The 15,055-nt window shown below is 35.3% G+C and overlaps 1 protein-coding gene across 1 annotated transcript in view; it reads right to left on the bottom strand.

Moving 5' to 3' along the window:
• Positions 1-15,055, bottom strand: part of LOC134572839 (vascular endothelial growth factor receptor kdr-like) — a 162,343-nt gene that overhangs the window by 97,073 nt on the left and 50,215 nt on the right. The window contains exons 3-4 of the mRNA XM_063432080.1: positions 12,393-12,619; positions 9,431-9,555 (exon numbers count right to left, since the gene is read on the bottom strand). Coding sequence (XP_063288150.1) covers positions 9,431-9,555; positions 12,393-12,619 — 352 coding nt within the window. The remainder of the gene's footprint in view (positions 1-9,430; positions 9,556-12,392; positions 12,620-15,055) is intronic.

The raw sequence follows: 15,055 nt of genomic DNA on the forward strand, positions 1-15,055 counted from the left end.
GTGGTGTGGAGTGGGTCGAGGCATCATTACAGTACTTAGATATTTAGCATTTATTTCAGGTTTCTGTCCAAAGCTAACATGATTTTCCTCCCTTAGGAGCTGTCACTCAACACTGGCTGTCAGTGTTACATCTATCATCGGTCTCATACTAGCTTGGGAGTGCTTCTATAGTGTAACTACAACAACTACTCCATACTAGGCTTTACTCTGGAATTTTCTGTTTGTGTAGGATTCGTGTTATGGTCTAATGAATACAGCTGAAAAGATTTATGAATGAAATCACTTACGATGACTAACCCTCCTTACAATTCTGATACATTAAGCAATGTATCTCAGATTAAAAGACTATTACTTAAATCTGCAAGAGTTCTCCTGAGCTATACACTATGTATGGAATTCTGAGTTGTATGGTTATGTCCAAAGAGCTGTCTGGTGCAACATGTCTCCCTCATAATTTATCTCTAAAAAGAAACAGATGACCTAGGAGTCCGTCCATTTAATTCTCCAACTTTTTAAGTGACTTTTCAATGAAAATTTGTTAAAAGAAAGTATTGTAGGTCTGTTTGCACTATCTACTTAAAGATGGACTATAATGATGCTGTTTGCTAATAGATTTGTTTTAGAAAAATGTACAATGACTGAAGTTGACTTCTTAACTGACCAAGAGTGTGGTTAATGTTTCTTGACAGTAATTTCCTGTCAAGATGTAGCCAATCAACATTAAGACTGAAAAAACTAATCTCACCGGCAGCACTTAGCAGCACTGGCTGCATGTAGACACACAGTAAAAAAAAAAAATACTTTGTTAATAAAAGAAAACAAGATATGCACTGGCTACTGGCAAAATATATATATATATATATAATAAAAATAAATATATATATAAAATAAAAGATATGTGGGCTTCAGTTGTCGGACATCGGTTATGAAAGATGCATTTAATAATTATTCAAATTTCACACACACACACATATTTCCACATTCTTGCACACACTCACATCATTTTATTTATTGATCCCTACCTTTGTGAGCTAGTGTAGGGATCTTCTATCTGGAGATCTCAGTCTTCCTGCTGCTCACTGCTCCCTCACATGCCCAATATAGTGATGCCGGGTGCCGTAATTTGACGTCATATTCAGGCACCCGGCATCATTACAGACAGCGCATGCGAGGGAGCAGTGAGGAGCAGGAAGACTGAGCTCCTCCAGCGACCTCTCTGAGTCCAGGCCGGGTAAATTTTTAGCAGAGTAGGCACTGAAATGTGGAAAAAGCAGGTGCCTACTCTGCTTTAACACTAAGCATGTCTCAAACTCGCGGCTCGCTGGGCCGCAAAGATGTTCATTGTGGGCTGCATGCAGCCGGAAGGGTCGCAAGTTTGACATGCCTGCTGTAAGTGTTTTTAACGTTGTGTCAATTAAATAAAGTGTCAACAGAGAACACTATGTCTCTTATCTTTTATATTTTGTAGATTTCAAGGCATCATCCAATACAAGAGACCACTGTATGATCAGGTATTGCAATAAGACTATATACCAATATAGGTTATTATAGATCAGCCTTATATGATTTCAGCTCCTGCTATTCAGTAACAGGATTCTGTTATTTTGAGATCTGATACATTTTTGCAACACGACATTGCTACTCTTATTGTTACAGACTTGTACCATAGGGACTGCCATTTGATGCTCATTAATACATTTGTCACTTTTTTAATTGTTTCTATTTTTATTTTTATCCTTGCCAGTTCACTGTTTAGCCAATTCCACCCTATCTGGGCAGCGTTTTTGCTTGTATACTCCCTTTGCCGTTGTCTATTATTATTATTAATTTTTTTGTGGCTGCTGTCTCACTATATATTTCCTGGTATGTTTATGATCTAGTATCTTTACTATTTACTATTTATTTCTAGCCTTGATGGGGGCTGTTATGTTATACCAGTAGAGATTTTTGTGAGTTTGAGACCATTTATTCACTTCTTTCCACAGTATTCCACGTTCACTCCTAGTCTTTCCACAGACTAACACCTGTCCTAATCACCTCTAAAGAAATATAAGGAAACTGAAATATATCTGTTAATTCTTGGTGCAGATTGACTTATTTTTGTCTGCTATGCTTGATTTGTGTTAATTTGTAAATCTTGGTATTATGTAGTATTTACATCTTTTCCTAGAATCTAAATCAAATATAAATTATTTCATAATTTTTTTGTCAGTTAATGTTTGTCAATTTAATTTTGGAATCGGATGTTCTAAATTTACCCATCACGGCTTACTCCCCTTCCTAGGCTTCCTCTCTGTGAAGGAAGCCGACTGAATGTCTCCACACGACCCAATATCCCTTCCTGAGACATTAAAAAACATCTCATGGGGACATTCCTACCTGCAATGCCAAGGCAGGAACATTGTATGAAGGGACTGAGGTGCAGACAATTAATCACCAGAGGTCATAGTAAGACTGGGCAAACATTAGTTTTGTCATAGAACATTCAATGTATCCAACAAAATTGTGGCAGACGTTAAGAAAAATTTTCTGATAAAATGTCTGTATATTTTCTATCTTGTTTAGCCAAATTTATGATTAGTATGTGTAATATTATGTGCATCCTCCAGAAAATATGGTTGTTATACTATTGGAGGTTTTTCATTAAAGTGATAAATACCTGAAATTCAAAGTGAATTACAACTTTAAGGCCGAAATAGCCAAGCCGAAAACAGAATTGACTGAGAGTTTTTCTAATTTGGCTATTTTTCACTTTGAATTCCCGGCAATTCTTACTTATGTGAATAACGCTATATTGTGTTTTATAATGATAGGAAACCAAACCGATGTAAATCAGTCACTTATATAAATAGGAAGTATATTGATTGTTTTGAATCCCAGACTACAAGTTGTTTGTCCGGTTGCAATACACAAGTCGTCCCATGTCAACATGTTTTTGTGCTGGAAAAAAATAATGAAGAAGAGTAGATAATACCAGGCTTAAAGGAACACTGAAGCGTTAGGAATTCATATCTGTATTCTGTACGCTACAGCCCTGGACCCCCTGTACAATTACGCCCCCCTCTTAAAAAAAAACCACCCAAGTCTGTCTCAGCAATGCCGCAACCTTCTGCCTTCAGTGATGCCTCTATGATGACGGACCAATCCGATGCTCCTCATAGAGGGGCATTGGATACCATAGGCCCATGTTGGCGCTTGCTGCAATGCGCCTAAGTTTCTGTCATAGAGACTCATTCAATACAATGATTCTCTATAGCCGACCGTGACAGCATTAAGTAAGCGCTTGTATGAGTACCAAGAAGAAAGATTCCTAGCTCTCATACCCAGAGGGCTTGGAGACGTGCCTTGAGGCCGCGCTTCAAAATCCTCTTAATAGTTAACTAGAGGGCTTTGGGAGGTTGGTGAAGGTGAAAGGGTTGCAGGCACTATCACAATTGCATACTTTACTTACATACTTGACTTTAAACATTACAATTCAGTGCTTTGCAGGTGACCAAAAGGTAGACCCCCCAGCCTCTTTCACTAGAGATAGTCTTAGCACTGCAATATCTCTAAAACTGCAATGTTTTACATGACAGGGTTAAGGGAACAGGGGCTCTGCACACAAATCACTTCAATGAAATGAAGTGATCTAGGTGCCTACAGCATCCCTTTTCAATAGAGATCACGCAGACGGCTAGATTGACGTATAGATATTATTAGATCTCTTGCAGCAGCATATGTCTTTTCCACTTATAAATAAATACATGTTTAATGTTAACTAAGTACATTATCATTAATAAAACATTACATCATGAAATTTGTAAACACTCAGCAGAACATTCCTCTAGGAAAATGCTGCCAAATCCACCAGACGTTGCATAGCAGGAGCATAGGAATATGCCCAAAATGTAATGGAATAATCTAAAACAGAAACACTATCAAGACATTGCAACTTCTAGACGCTTTATGATCGCAAATCATTTCAACAGAGTCAGTGGGAAGAAGGCAAAGGTACAGGATCTAAGTTTATACGTGCAAGCTGTTTAATGTATATGTGATCTCTAGGTGGAATCATAACTTCATTTTGATATCAAATTCTGGAGAGAGATACATTTTCAGTCACTAAACAATTATACCATAAATATATTATATAATGTCATGCCATATACAATGACAGTTTTACCATTTATAAAATAAAGCAGATTTTAATGTTCCTTAATAACATTTCTAATCAGTTACTCTTACAAAACCCTTGGAAATGTTTGAAAATGTGCAATTTTTTTTAAAGCTATGTGGAATAAGCATCATTTTCTCCCACCTATAACCTTTATGCTCGAACCAGATAAGGAATCTAAGACAATCAATCGCTGCTCATGTAACAAGCCACATTAATTGCTTTTACATAAAATTAATAATGGAGATTGTGATGTTAAAAAGAGAAACTCTCACTAGTCCAAGGGTTATCAACCAATCCCTCAAACACACTGACAGTCCAGGACTCAAGAATTTCCCAGTTCCATTACAATGGCGATGCTGTTAGTGTACCTCCGGGACTGGGTTGGGAATCACTATTATTATTTTAAGGAGGAAAGGATTCTCTGATTCTCTAAGCAAAAGAAACTTCATTGAATTTAAAAAAAGCACATTTCCTTATGGTGTACAGACAAGAATTTTGTTTTTAAATAAGGCTACTGTGTTAAAAAGTAAATATAATTTTCTTATACGTTTCTTTCGTGAAACATCTCTTATCAGATACTCAGATTCTCTCTATTCAGAATATATAAAATATAATGAATCCAAATAACAATTGTTTCCATTTGCAAGCATAATTATTTTCTAATTGATTCTATGTAACACATGGGGACTAATATGTTAATTAAATAACTCTATTTAGAATCAGCATCCCCAACGCCAATCTCTAGTCTGCTATTTTTATTATTTTATTAATTTTGGGAAAAATAAGACCGCTTTGTGATTTGTGATCATATCTTAACCTGAAAACAAGGGATCATTTTCAGAATAAAAAGAGTTCGGTGCTATCGTGGCATCGTCCGCTTGTATGTTATTTTTTCATTTTACACAACAAAAATAAAGAATGACAAAAAAATAAAATAGAGTTCAGTAAAAATAAATGTAAGTGCTAATGTTGTTTTTCTATAAAAATAATAGTTTCCAATGGACTGAGCAGTAATGCTCTTAATAACTCATGAATAATCAAAACTTTTTTTTAAAGAACATAAAAAGTAATTTACGTAAATGTAATGTTTATCATTATAAACATGATGATCAATAAAAAAGAGGAAATTGGAATTGAATCGACACAAAATAAAGAGACCGCAGGATCATCCATAGAAAGAGCTGGGTGAAATGACAAGGCTTGACGACTGTAGCGCCGTCTAGTATCAAGTTTTTTCAGGTGGAGGAAAAATAAAAAGGCAAAATAGTCCATAATTTGTCACAGTGTATTTTTCTGAATGGGTTGGAATTTCAGTGAAATTCCTGAAAGTCAATGTGAGAATTTAAAAAAGATTCAATCTTTAATAAATAATGATTTTGGAGGGGTGGTGGGGGTAACGGTGCCGCTTTAATTAATCTTTCCGTTTGGGAAAACCTGTTAGAAGCACTGTTTCACTGATGATTTAAAATGTGTTTACTGAGCTTTGTTTCCCTGTCATTTGGTTGCGTGCTGTCACCTTACGTAGCCTGGCTTGATCTAACCCCATAGTCTCCAGAGTTTAAAGCTTTCGTTTCTCACACTCATAAAAAAAACATCAATTTTTCAGATAGGATTGCTGCGTTCATTGCCTACTGCAAAGTTCTCAAATTCCGAGCAGTTTTCTTGGCAATACTCGCATGTTTAAAAAATGAATCCTCGGATTAATTTAGATCTCAAATTGGAAACTGCCTCAGGCTTCGTGCAAAAGTAAATAGATGTAGGAAAATGGCATCTTAAAATAATAATTCTACTTGAAACTTATTTAATATGTATGAATTCATAATCTTCTTTCTTCTGCTAAAATATGGCTGCCTTGTATCCTACACATACTTATGTTCTTCTGTATCACACAAAAATACAATGCAATCAGACTTTGATAGCTATAAACAGACTTATGCTTCTTGTTTCTCAAATACAAAGTCAGTTCTTACAACGTTATTGATTTTAAACTGGTCAACAACTGATGGTGTATAGAGATGTCCCGAACAGTTCGCCGGGAACTATTCGCCGGCGAACATAGCTTGTTCGCGGTCGCCGCGGCAGGCGAACATATGCAATGTTCGGTCCGCCCCCTATTCGTCATCATTGAGTAAACTTTGACCCTGTACCTCACAGTCAGCAGACACATTCCAGCCAATCAGCAGCAGACCCCCCCTCCCAGACCCTCCCACCTCCATGACAAATAGGGGGTGGACTGAACATCGCATATGTTCGCCCGCCGTGGCGACCGCGAACAAGCTATGTTCGCCGGCGAACAGTTCCCGGCGAACTGTTCGGGACATCTCTAATGGTGTACGCCGGACATTTAGAGTGTGGAGACACTGTGTCCTTGATGTTCTAAGTCTCTGTGTCTCATTGTCCCAGATATACATATAATACATTCTATATACACCACCAAAGTGGGTGTGCAAGCATTACAATGTTAATACTATTGATACAATATTCTTGTTAGCGATTCTAATAACATTTATGGTCATGTTCCATGGACATTCAGAAAAAGAAAAGTTTTAAATGCATGTAAAATAGAATATTTTACAATACATGTGTGTCAAAGTTACACATAGAGAGATTCAAGATGTTACAAGTACAAATAAAAAGAAATATTAAATGTTAAACTAATTAAACATTCTTGTTATTAAAATTACTTATTGAGTAGTAACAGTTGTGCAACGCTTTATAATTTAAATGCTAATGTAACATGATTATATACAATGTTAGTGTACCTTAGGACTCCACCCTTCCCCCAACAGCTGCCTCGATTTTTATATTTTATTTCTATCATATAGAAGTGTGATTGATTTGTGTATTTACATTTAATATTCATGGATTATTAGATTTGTGGCAAGGGTAATCACAAGGCAATGTGTGGATGGAAGACGAAAATGTGATGTAAAAGATATCAGGTCTACAATGGGAGTAAAAATCCAGGGTCAGTGTATGAAACCAAAAAGGAGGTTTATTGAAAAAAAATACACAAGTATACAAAATGTATTTGTAAAGTGCCCAAATAGGGGCACTAAGAAAGAGACACTTTTCGTTCCAATAAGGCACTTTTTCAGAGACCTGAGACTGACAGAAATTGTTAAGCCAGAGAATGGAAAATTAATGGATGGATAATTGAAATAAAGAAATATCATGATACACATATCATGAGTTGTGAACAGTTAATGAGTTAAAGAGATTGTTGAGTTGTAGTTACAATATACAGGAATGTATTAAGTCATCTCTAAATGCACACATGTTAATGCCTGTATTCACCAAACATTGAATAGTGGAGAAATTGAAACTGAATAGCAAAATGTTGTCAAAAGTAGCCAAACAGCTAACTTGGAGAATTGTTGCAAATCAATACTTTTTGCTGATTGGTTTCCAATTCACTACAACTCTGTATATTTTGTTAATAAACCTCACTGCAATCTTGTTATTCAGAAACTGTTAAATATAGGCACTATAGGAAAGATCAAGTTAAATCTCTACTGTACTGTAATTAAGGAAACTCCAGTCAAGATAAATCAACGTCAACATTAAACACTGTTATGCTGGTGCACATTTTGAAAGAGAGAACATTAATTTGCTGTATAAGGAATTGTTTAGGGCTCACAATCTATATTTACCCACTGACCTCAGGGAAATGCAATGCAACATTAGTAACAATGTAAATGATTCTACTAAAAAAATAATCCACTAAACATTCTATAGAATTTTTGCACATTCTTTTTGATTAAAGAGGACAGGGATCTTTATACCTGTCTGCTATTGGATAGTAAGGGGGCCTGCATACAACTAGGGTCCAGGGGCAAATAGCAGATATCTGTGACAATATTCCACGACTAAGGACACAGTTTAGCTAATCATGAATTACTTCTTATTAAAGCCAGCTTATAAACTCGGACTCAGCTTTTGTTGACTAAGACAGTTGTTGTTAATCATTCACTTGCCAGAGAAAGTTTGAAACTTATTTTGCTTAACCTAAACCTAGAGGTTTTTTTTTTTTAATAGGAGAAATTCTGTACCAATGTTCTAAACATGGTGCAACCAATCAGAACATGCAATTTGTTCAGTGATGCCAATTGACCAACTTTTGAAAATTTGCTCCAGAATTAGTCACATTTTATAGCTGCCCATTTCCATATATTTGGTTATATATTTTGGGAGTGAAGAATGGAAATTTTTGACATTGGAATTTGGAATAGGGTTTGAAATAAATAAAAAAGAGAATTGATACAAACATTGGCATTTCGATTTACTGCAACTAAAAATGTTTTGTTCTTTGCTCTTTCCATTACATAATATTTAATAAATAAAAACAGAAAATGTTTTGAAATGCACAAGATTTTTTTTTCTTTACTAATTTCATCTTAAAAAGAATAGGTTCTGAAATGCATAAAAAGAGAAATTCGAATGAATTTTGGCTTTTTGACCTCAACTAGGAAAATCTTACTAATTTCATTATTACGGACGAGCCACATTCACTTTATAGAAGTGCAGTAATTGCTTGTACATATTCTTTTGTTCTGAATTTTATCATGTTAAGCTTTACAGTTAAATGACTTAAATTGCTCTGTTCCTGCATTGTAGTACTATAATACCTAGATATCTGCAACTGTTGTAAATTCTAGCAACCTATCTCAGGATGACTCATGTTTTATAAAGGTTCTAATCCCCAAAGTTTGTTGATTACATAGTACAGGATATCATAAATTACGTAGATTGTAAAAAAAAAATTAGTGTGGTAATGCCATACTGTATGCAGCTATGAAAGAAAAATATGTTTAATTAGTTCTAAACAGAAGTAAATTCTATTCTGAGAAAGTTTAAAAGGTGTTTTTTTTTTTTTCAATTCATTAAAATGTATGCAGACCATTGTTTGCAAAAACTTGGAGAAATTGTGTCATGATTTAATGGGAGGATATCTGGTTCAGTTTCCTGGACTAGAGGAAATAAAATTAATTCTTTGGAGAAAGCAAATGTAATATTGTATGTAAAACACAAATTGTGTTAAGTATTGTATCTGTATTTTAATCTTTAAATAGTATACGCTACATATACCCAGTTAGTGTTCTGAGCACCTTAATGACCATCGAAGCAATTAATTAATCTAAAGAAATCCTTACTAGAATAATATTTCATAAATGAGTCAAGATCATTATGTTTTTTTTTTATATTTTATGGATTGACTTGAATTGATTATGGGTTAAGTCTGTCAATCAAAAGTTAAATTCTTCCACTTACCGTCTGCAAGATGACTTTGTAGTCAGGAGAGCTTACGCGGCAGGGGATAAGTAATATGTTTTCTTCAATTTTAGGTGCATGACCTGGTAAAAATGCGTTCATCTCTAGAAAAGGCTGATTGTCATCTAAATGAAAAATATTAAACAGACTTGATTAAGATACAATTCTCCATTGAGAACATAAAAAAAAAGAATTGGTTACAATAAGTAAGTTACAATAAATAAGTTACAATATAACCAATTGTGTTATACTGTCGGGTAATTGTCCTTGCTAGCAAATCGTATATCTGGCCTTCAACATAACCATCTCATTTTTAGTTTTCCTTTCCTTCTACTGAGAGGGGCTTTCAGGTATTAACCATTATTATGTTATTGGATGTTTGCAGTCAGATATTCTTCATCCAGAGATGTTTTGCTATGTAGAATAATGTGCCAATATTTAATATTGATTTCCCTAATCAATATTTCTCCAATATTTATTTTCCCTAATCTAATTCTCCAGTAGTTCTGTTATTGTATATTGTATCAGCTGAATTAAGTTTTTACATAATCTACATATTCTGTTGTACGACTGAAAAAAACATATCCACTCACTTTTGCCCTAAGGGTGGAAAATGAAGAGGATCACAAGTTTTAGGCAATGATACGTGTATGCAAGTGGTAAGAGGAACACAATGCTTTTGGTGGATCTAAGTAAAACTCTTTTTATCAAAAGTGTCCAGATAAATGTCTCTATCTTTGATTTGCTGATTGTCCACAAGAATAGTTAAATGGAAAGCACACAATATTCCTTTTCCTTATACACTCAAGCACACTGGGCTTGTATAAATCATGCATGCTTTCTATTGTGCAAATATCTTGGAAGGAAACCGTGAGAGGAAATAAACCGAATTCAAGTGCTCATTGCTCTGTTGATGTTACCCGACTGATGCTTCCCTGGCCTCGGACCCTATTCTTTCTCAATCATCAGATTGTTGCGTATAAACCAGTATACAGGGAAGTTGCTCTCTTAATCACAGGCCTGTTAGCACAGATATCATGCAGTAATTAGTTAACTCTTAAAGTTATTATTATTGCCATTTATATAGCGCCAACAGATTCCGTAGCGCTTTACAATATTATGAGAGTGGGGGATTTAACTATAAATAGGACAATTATAAGAAAACGTACAGGAACGATAGGTTGAAGAGGACCCTGCTCAAACAAGCTTACAGTCTATAGGTTAAAATGTAAACACGTTTTCAGTTAAGCCATCTGACTCCCTGTCCATGATGACAGCATGGACTATTTTGGGGATGTCGATATTAACAGAAGGTCCGCATCCAAAGACAATTTTGCATCATTGTCTCCATACATACTGATTTGATGTAAACATGCTTAAAACTTGTCTACTCTTTTAATAAACCGTTCTGCAAACTGCAAATAATAAATGACAAAAATAAATCTGTAGCTGGAGCTTTTATGCAAATATATTTTGCTTTAGTTAAGATGCCTTGTAAATCAGAGTGGACTTTTACAGAATTATTTCCTAAAGTGAGACTCGTTGGAGAATTTAAACTGAATTGAAAGTACATTTCAAATTTAAGGCCTGTCATGATATTTGAGTTGCCGTAGTAGTAAAAAATATAGGTGCAAAATAATGACATGTAAATGCTTTAGACTTGATAAAGGAAGGAGCTCACAAAAGCTTACACATTTCTGGTATTCCAATAACAAATGTATTACAAGAAACTTCGATACCTTATTAGTTTACATCCAAATATGAAAGCCAAGGATGTTTCCTAATCAGCTTCAGTTGGTATAAATGGGAAATTTTTATTTGAATTCACTTTGAATTCCCAACAATGCTTTTCAAATAGTTTTTATTAAAGAATTTTCAAACATTTAAAAAAAAATAAAAAACAAGGGCAGGGGAAAACTAGACAAATAAGAAGGAAATCAAAAATGTTTTACCCAAATTGGAATCGGAAAATATTAAACTGACTGAGAGATAACATTCTAATTTGGCCATTTTACAAAAACATTTGCAGTTCCCTTGTCAATTCCCCACAATTCACAGTTTAGTGGATACATTGAATATAAAAATGCACGTATAAAATATTTTCAGTGAATTAATTAATAATATCAGTGTTTGATGCTCAAATTCTCCTGCAGTTAAGGCAGAAGAAAGATACTTATAATTATTCTCCTCTGTTTCATATAGCGTATTATTTTGAGTTATAGAATACAATTGTAGACATCTACAGCTGTAAAGACTATCTGTCTGTGATATCCTGAAGAGGACTCTGGTTGCATCACTTCATAGGTTCTTCAAAGTGTGTGAACAGTGAGCATGGGTCACAGATCAAGTAGGGAAGAGTACATGGTGACAGATCCTTTCCTATTGTTTTGTATGACAAGGGAAATCGCACTGAAACTGAATATTCTGCCTGCAGTCTCGAGTCTGTGAATGATCTTTATAAGTTTCTTTGCTACTCTTGGTACATCACTAGAACAGTGAAGCATAGCATTGGTACTGCAGATGTTTCTGAATGTTTCCCATGATACTAACTGAGTATACTGGCTATATTTTATAATCTATACAGTAATCTAGGCTGAACTGAATGACCAGAAGTACGGAAGATGAATTCAGTGGATAGATACATTGTGCTAATCTATGGAATCTGACTTGTCTGAATATTTCAAATTGAGGTTTCAGTAGACCTGCATTTGCAGGCATTTATTTTTAAACTATGTCTCACTTGTATATTTGACGATGAAATGCCGCGTCTTAAATCAAATAGCCATGTTGGAAAATAAATCTTTAGATTAGTACATCTAAAGCCTAAAGTCGGATCTTTTCGTAATTTCTAAATATTCTGTATTGCTGCTTTAAAATAAAAGGATCAACAACAACATTTTGATTACTTCCGAATAGTTTGACAAGCTACTCGAATTGCAAGTTGTATTGAAAGCAAGCTTACCTTTAACATACATGTAGATCTTGACCTGATTCTTCGCATTGGTGTTGAGTATAATATTGGTACATGTTATGCTGCCGGTGTCATTGGCCTTTGCATCTGTGATTGTAAGATGACTGCAAGTGAGATGCCCTTCATCAGGTCCTCTACATTGCTGTTCCCATACGTGAAATCTGCTGTTCAATGAAAATGGCTTCTGCTGCCAAAGCCAGCTTAGTGGAGCAACTCCTCTGTAAAATTATAATAAAAATAATAATAATAATAATAATAATAATAATAAATAATAGTAATTTAGACATCAGGACATATTTTAAATGATTAGTTCTTGGTTTTATTTGCAGAATGTCTGTGCCGTCTGGGGGTACAAATCTCAAGCAGACCTACACTCCGAGCAATACCAATGCCATTTCAATGCAGCTGAAACTGTAACTCTGTATATGTCTGTCTGTCTATTTATCTTTCTGTTTGTCTGTCTGTCGTATTTCAGTTGTCCCTTCACAATTATTATTTTTAAGATCTGCTTTTTTTTAAAAAAAACAGCATATTTGTGTATGAAAATAGTAATAAGAAATAATATAAAGTATAGCAGCCAGTGATGGTGATGTCAGGCTTATGCCAGTAGATGCAATTTTGAAAGGTAACTCAAATCACCATGAACAAGTCAATGGTTTGTAGTGGTTATGGTGCCTGGTGTCTGTATATGCAGTATTTCGCATTGAAGTTTAACAGAGTTTACTTTCTGTTGCCAGAGGTGTAACTCCACCTCTGACAACGTTACTGGGGTGTCATCAGTCAAGCCCAAAACTAGTTCCAGGCTGGTTAATGTCAATTCTGTGCAACTTCCGGTGCACAGATGGGCAGTCATTGGCTGTGAGCAGTCAGCTGACACTCTCATTCAATAAATGGCAACAACCACAGCTTACGGCATCCACACCTCTTCAGAAGCTGAAAGTGCATACCCAGGCCAACATGGAGCTTCTGAGTCTGGCGGGGACCCAGGCATGGTGACGAACCATTGCTAATTGATGTGCTCCATAACCAGGGATCCGGGCCAGTGTCATCATAACCACTACAGAAGATGATTGGAATAACCATTTAACACCATTATTCCCATAATGCATCCCTTTCTACATAATAACATGTAAATTCTAATATATTTATCATCAATGTATCTTGTAATTTTTTTTATATACCTAGGCCTGCTATTAAAAAATGGAGCAGCTGGTACAATACAACAGTTGAAATGTGTTCCTAACTAAATCATAACATAGGCTAGATAGTTTTTGTATTATATGGATATATATGTGGCATTCTCTTATTTTTTTAATGACATATTTCTTAAGGTGATCTGTTGATAATACTAGCAGGTGTTATTCATTAATTCTGACAATATACGCAAGTAGTGTTATTTCTTGTATTGCACACAGCCTATTACAAGACTTATCAATACACGCTGAGAGGCATTTCTTAAAAGGTGTCTGAGGCCAAGACAATAGCAGGCAGGAAGCAAGCCCCTTCACTTAGACAAGCAAATAAATGGAATGCTGTGTAAGGTCTCCGGGGTCATATGCAATATCCAGCAGGTCTTGTCCCCTCCCTGTTCCTTCCCAGAAGAAGATTTTTTGGCTCTTAAAGCAGACTGTCCGCCTGCCGCCTTCCTGAGGCTTATGCTGCAACGGAGATCATCTTGAGAGCACTTCCAGCCACTGAGTGATATGTACACTGTATGTGTCAACGTGTGACACTACCATACCCACACAGACATTACTAACAGGTTTATTAATTCAAGTGGGAATTATGGAGAATTAACAGGGGGAATGACACATTTTAGACCAAAATACAAAAAAAAAAAGCTGGACTGGAAAAATTGTCTATCTGCTCTTTGAGTGAAAATGTACAATTTCTGTAATGATTCTACCCAATTCTGCTTTAGAGAATAATCGTTGGCGTCCATTTATAGAAGGAAGCCTATATTCCTTCTCAAAATCTTCTTTCACGTCTTCTATCCAAATTGTGAATCTGATCATTAGAACTTGTCACTAAGACTGAATGGTGATCCTAAATATTAGAAGGTATTTGCTACATTTGGAAATATGCAGAAGTAAAAAGAGAATTGCACATTGTCATCTACAATAGCTATGTTGGAAAATATAATGTTGGGGTAGCGTTAATTGTATCCAGTGGTTATTGTAGTCTAAAAATGGAAACCCCCTTCTTATTTATGAACAATAACCAATTTAGTGAATAGACCCCACTTTGTAACACATGTGTTCTTTAAATTCTTGACTCACATTAGCATGCCAGGGAGAGGTTAAAGGAACACTATAGTCACCTAAATTACTTTAGCTAAATAAAGCAGTTTTAGTGTATAGGTCATTCCCCTGCAATTTCACTGCTCAATTCACTGTCATTTAGGAGTTAAATCACTTTGTTTCTGTTTATGCAGCCAGCCCTAGCCACACCTCCCCTGGCTATGATTGACAGAGCCTGCGTGAAAAAAAAAACTGGTTTCACTTTCAAACAGATGTAATTTACCTTAAATAATTGTATCTCAATCTCTAAATTGAACTTTAATCACATACAGGAGGCTCTTGCAGGATCTAGCAAGCTATTAACATAGCAGGGGATAAAAAAATCTTAAACAGAACTTGCAATAAAGAAAGCCT

This window comes from Pelobates fuscus, chromosome 9 (genome assembly GCF_036172605.1).
Source record: "Pelobates fuscus isolate aPelFus1 chromosome 9, aPelFus1.pri, whole genome shotgun sequence".
In the NCBI taxonomy this organism is placed as follows: domain Eukaryota; kingdom Metazoa; phylum Chordata; class Amphibia; order Anura; family Pelobatidae; genus Pelobates; species Pelobates fuscus.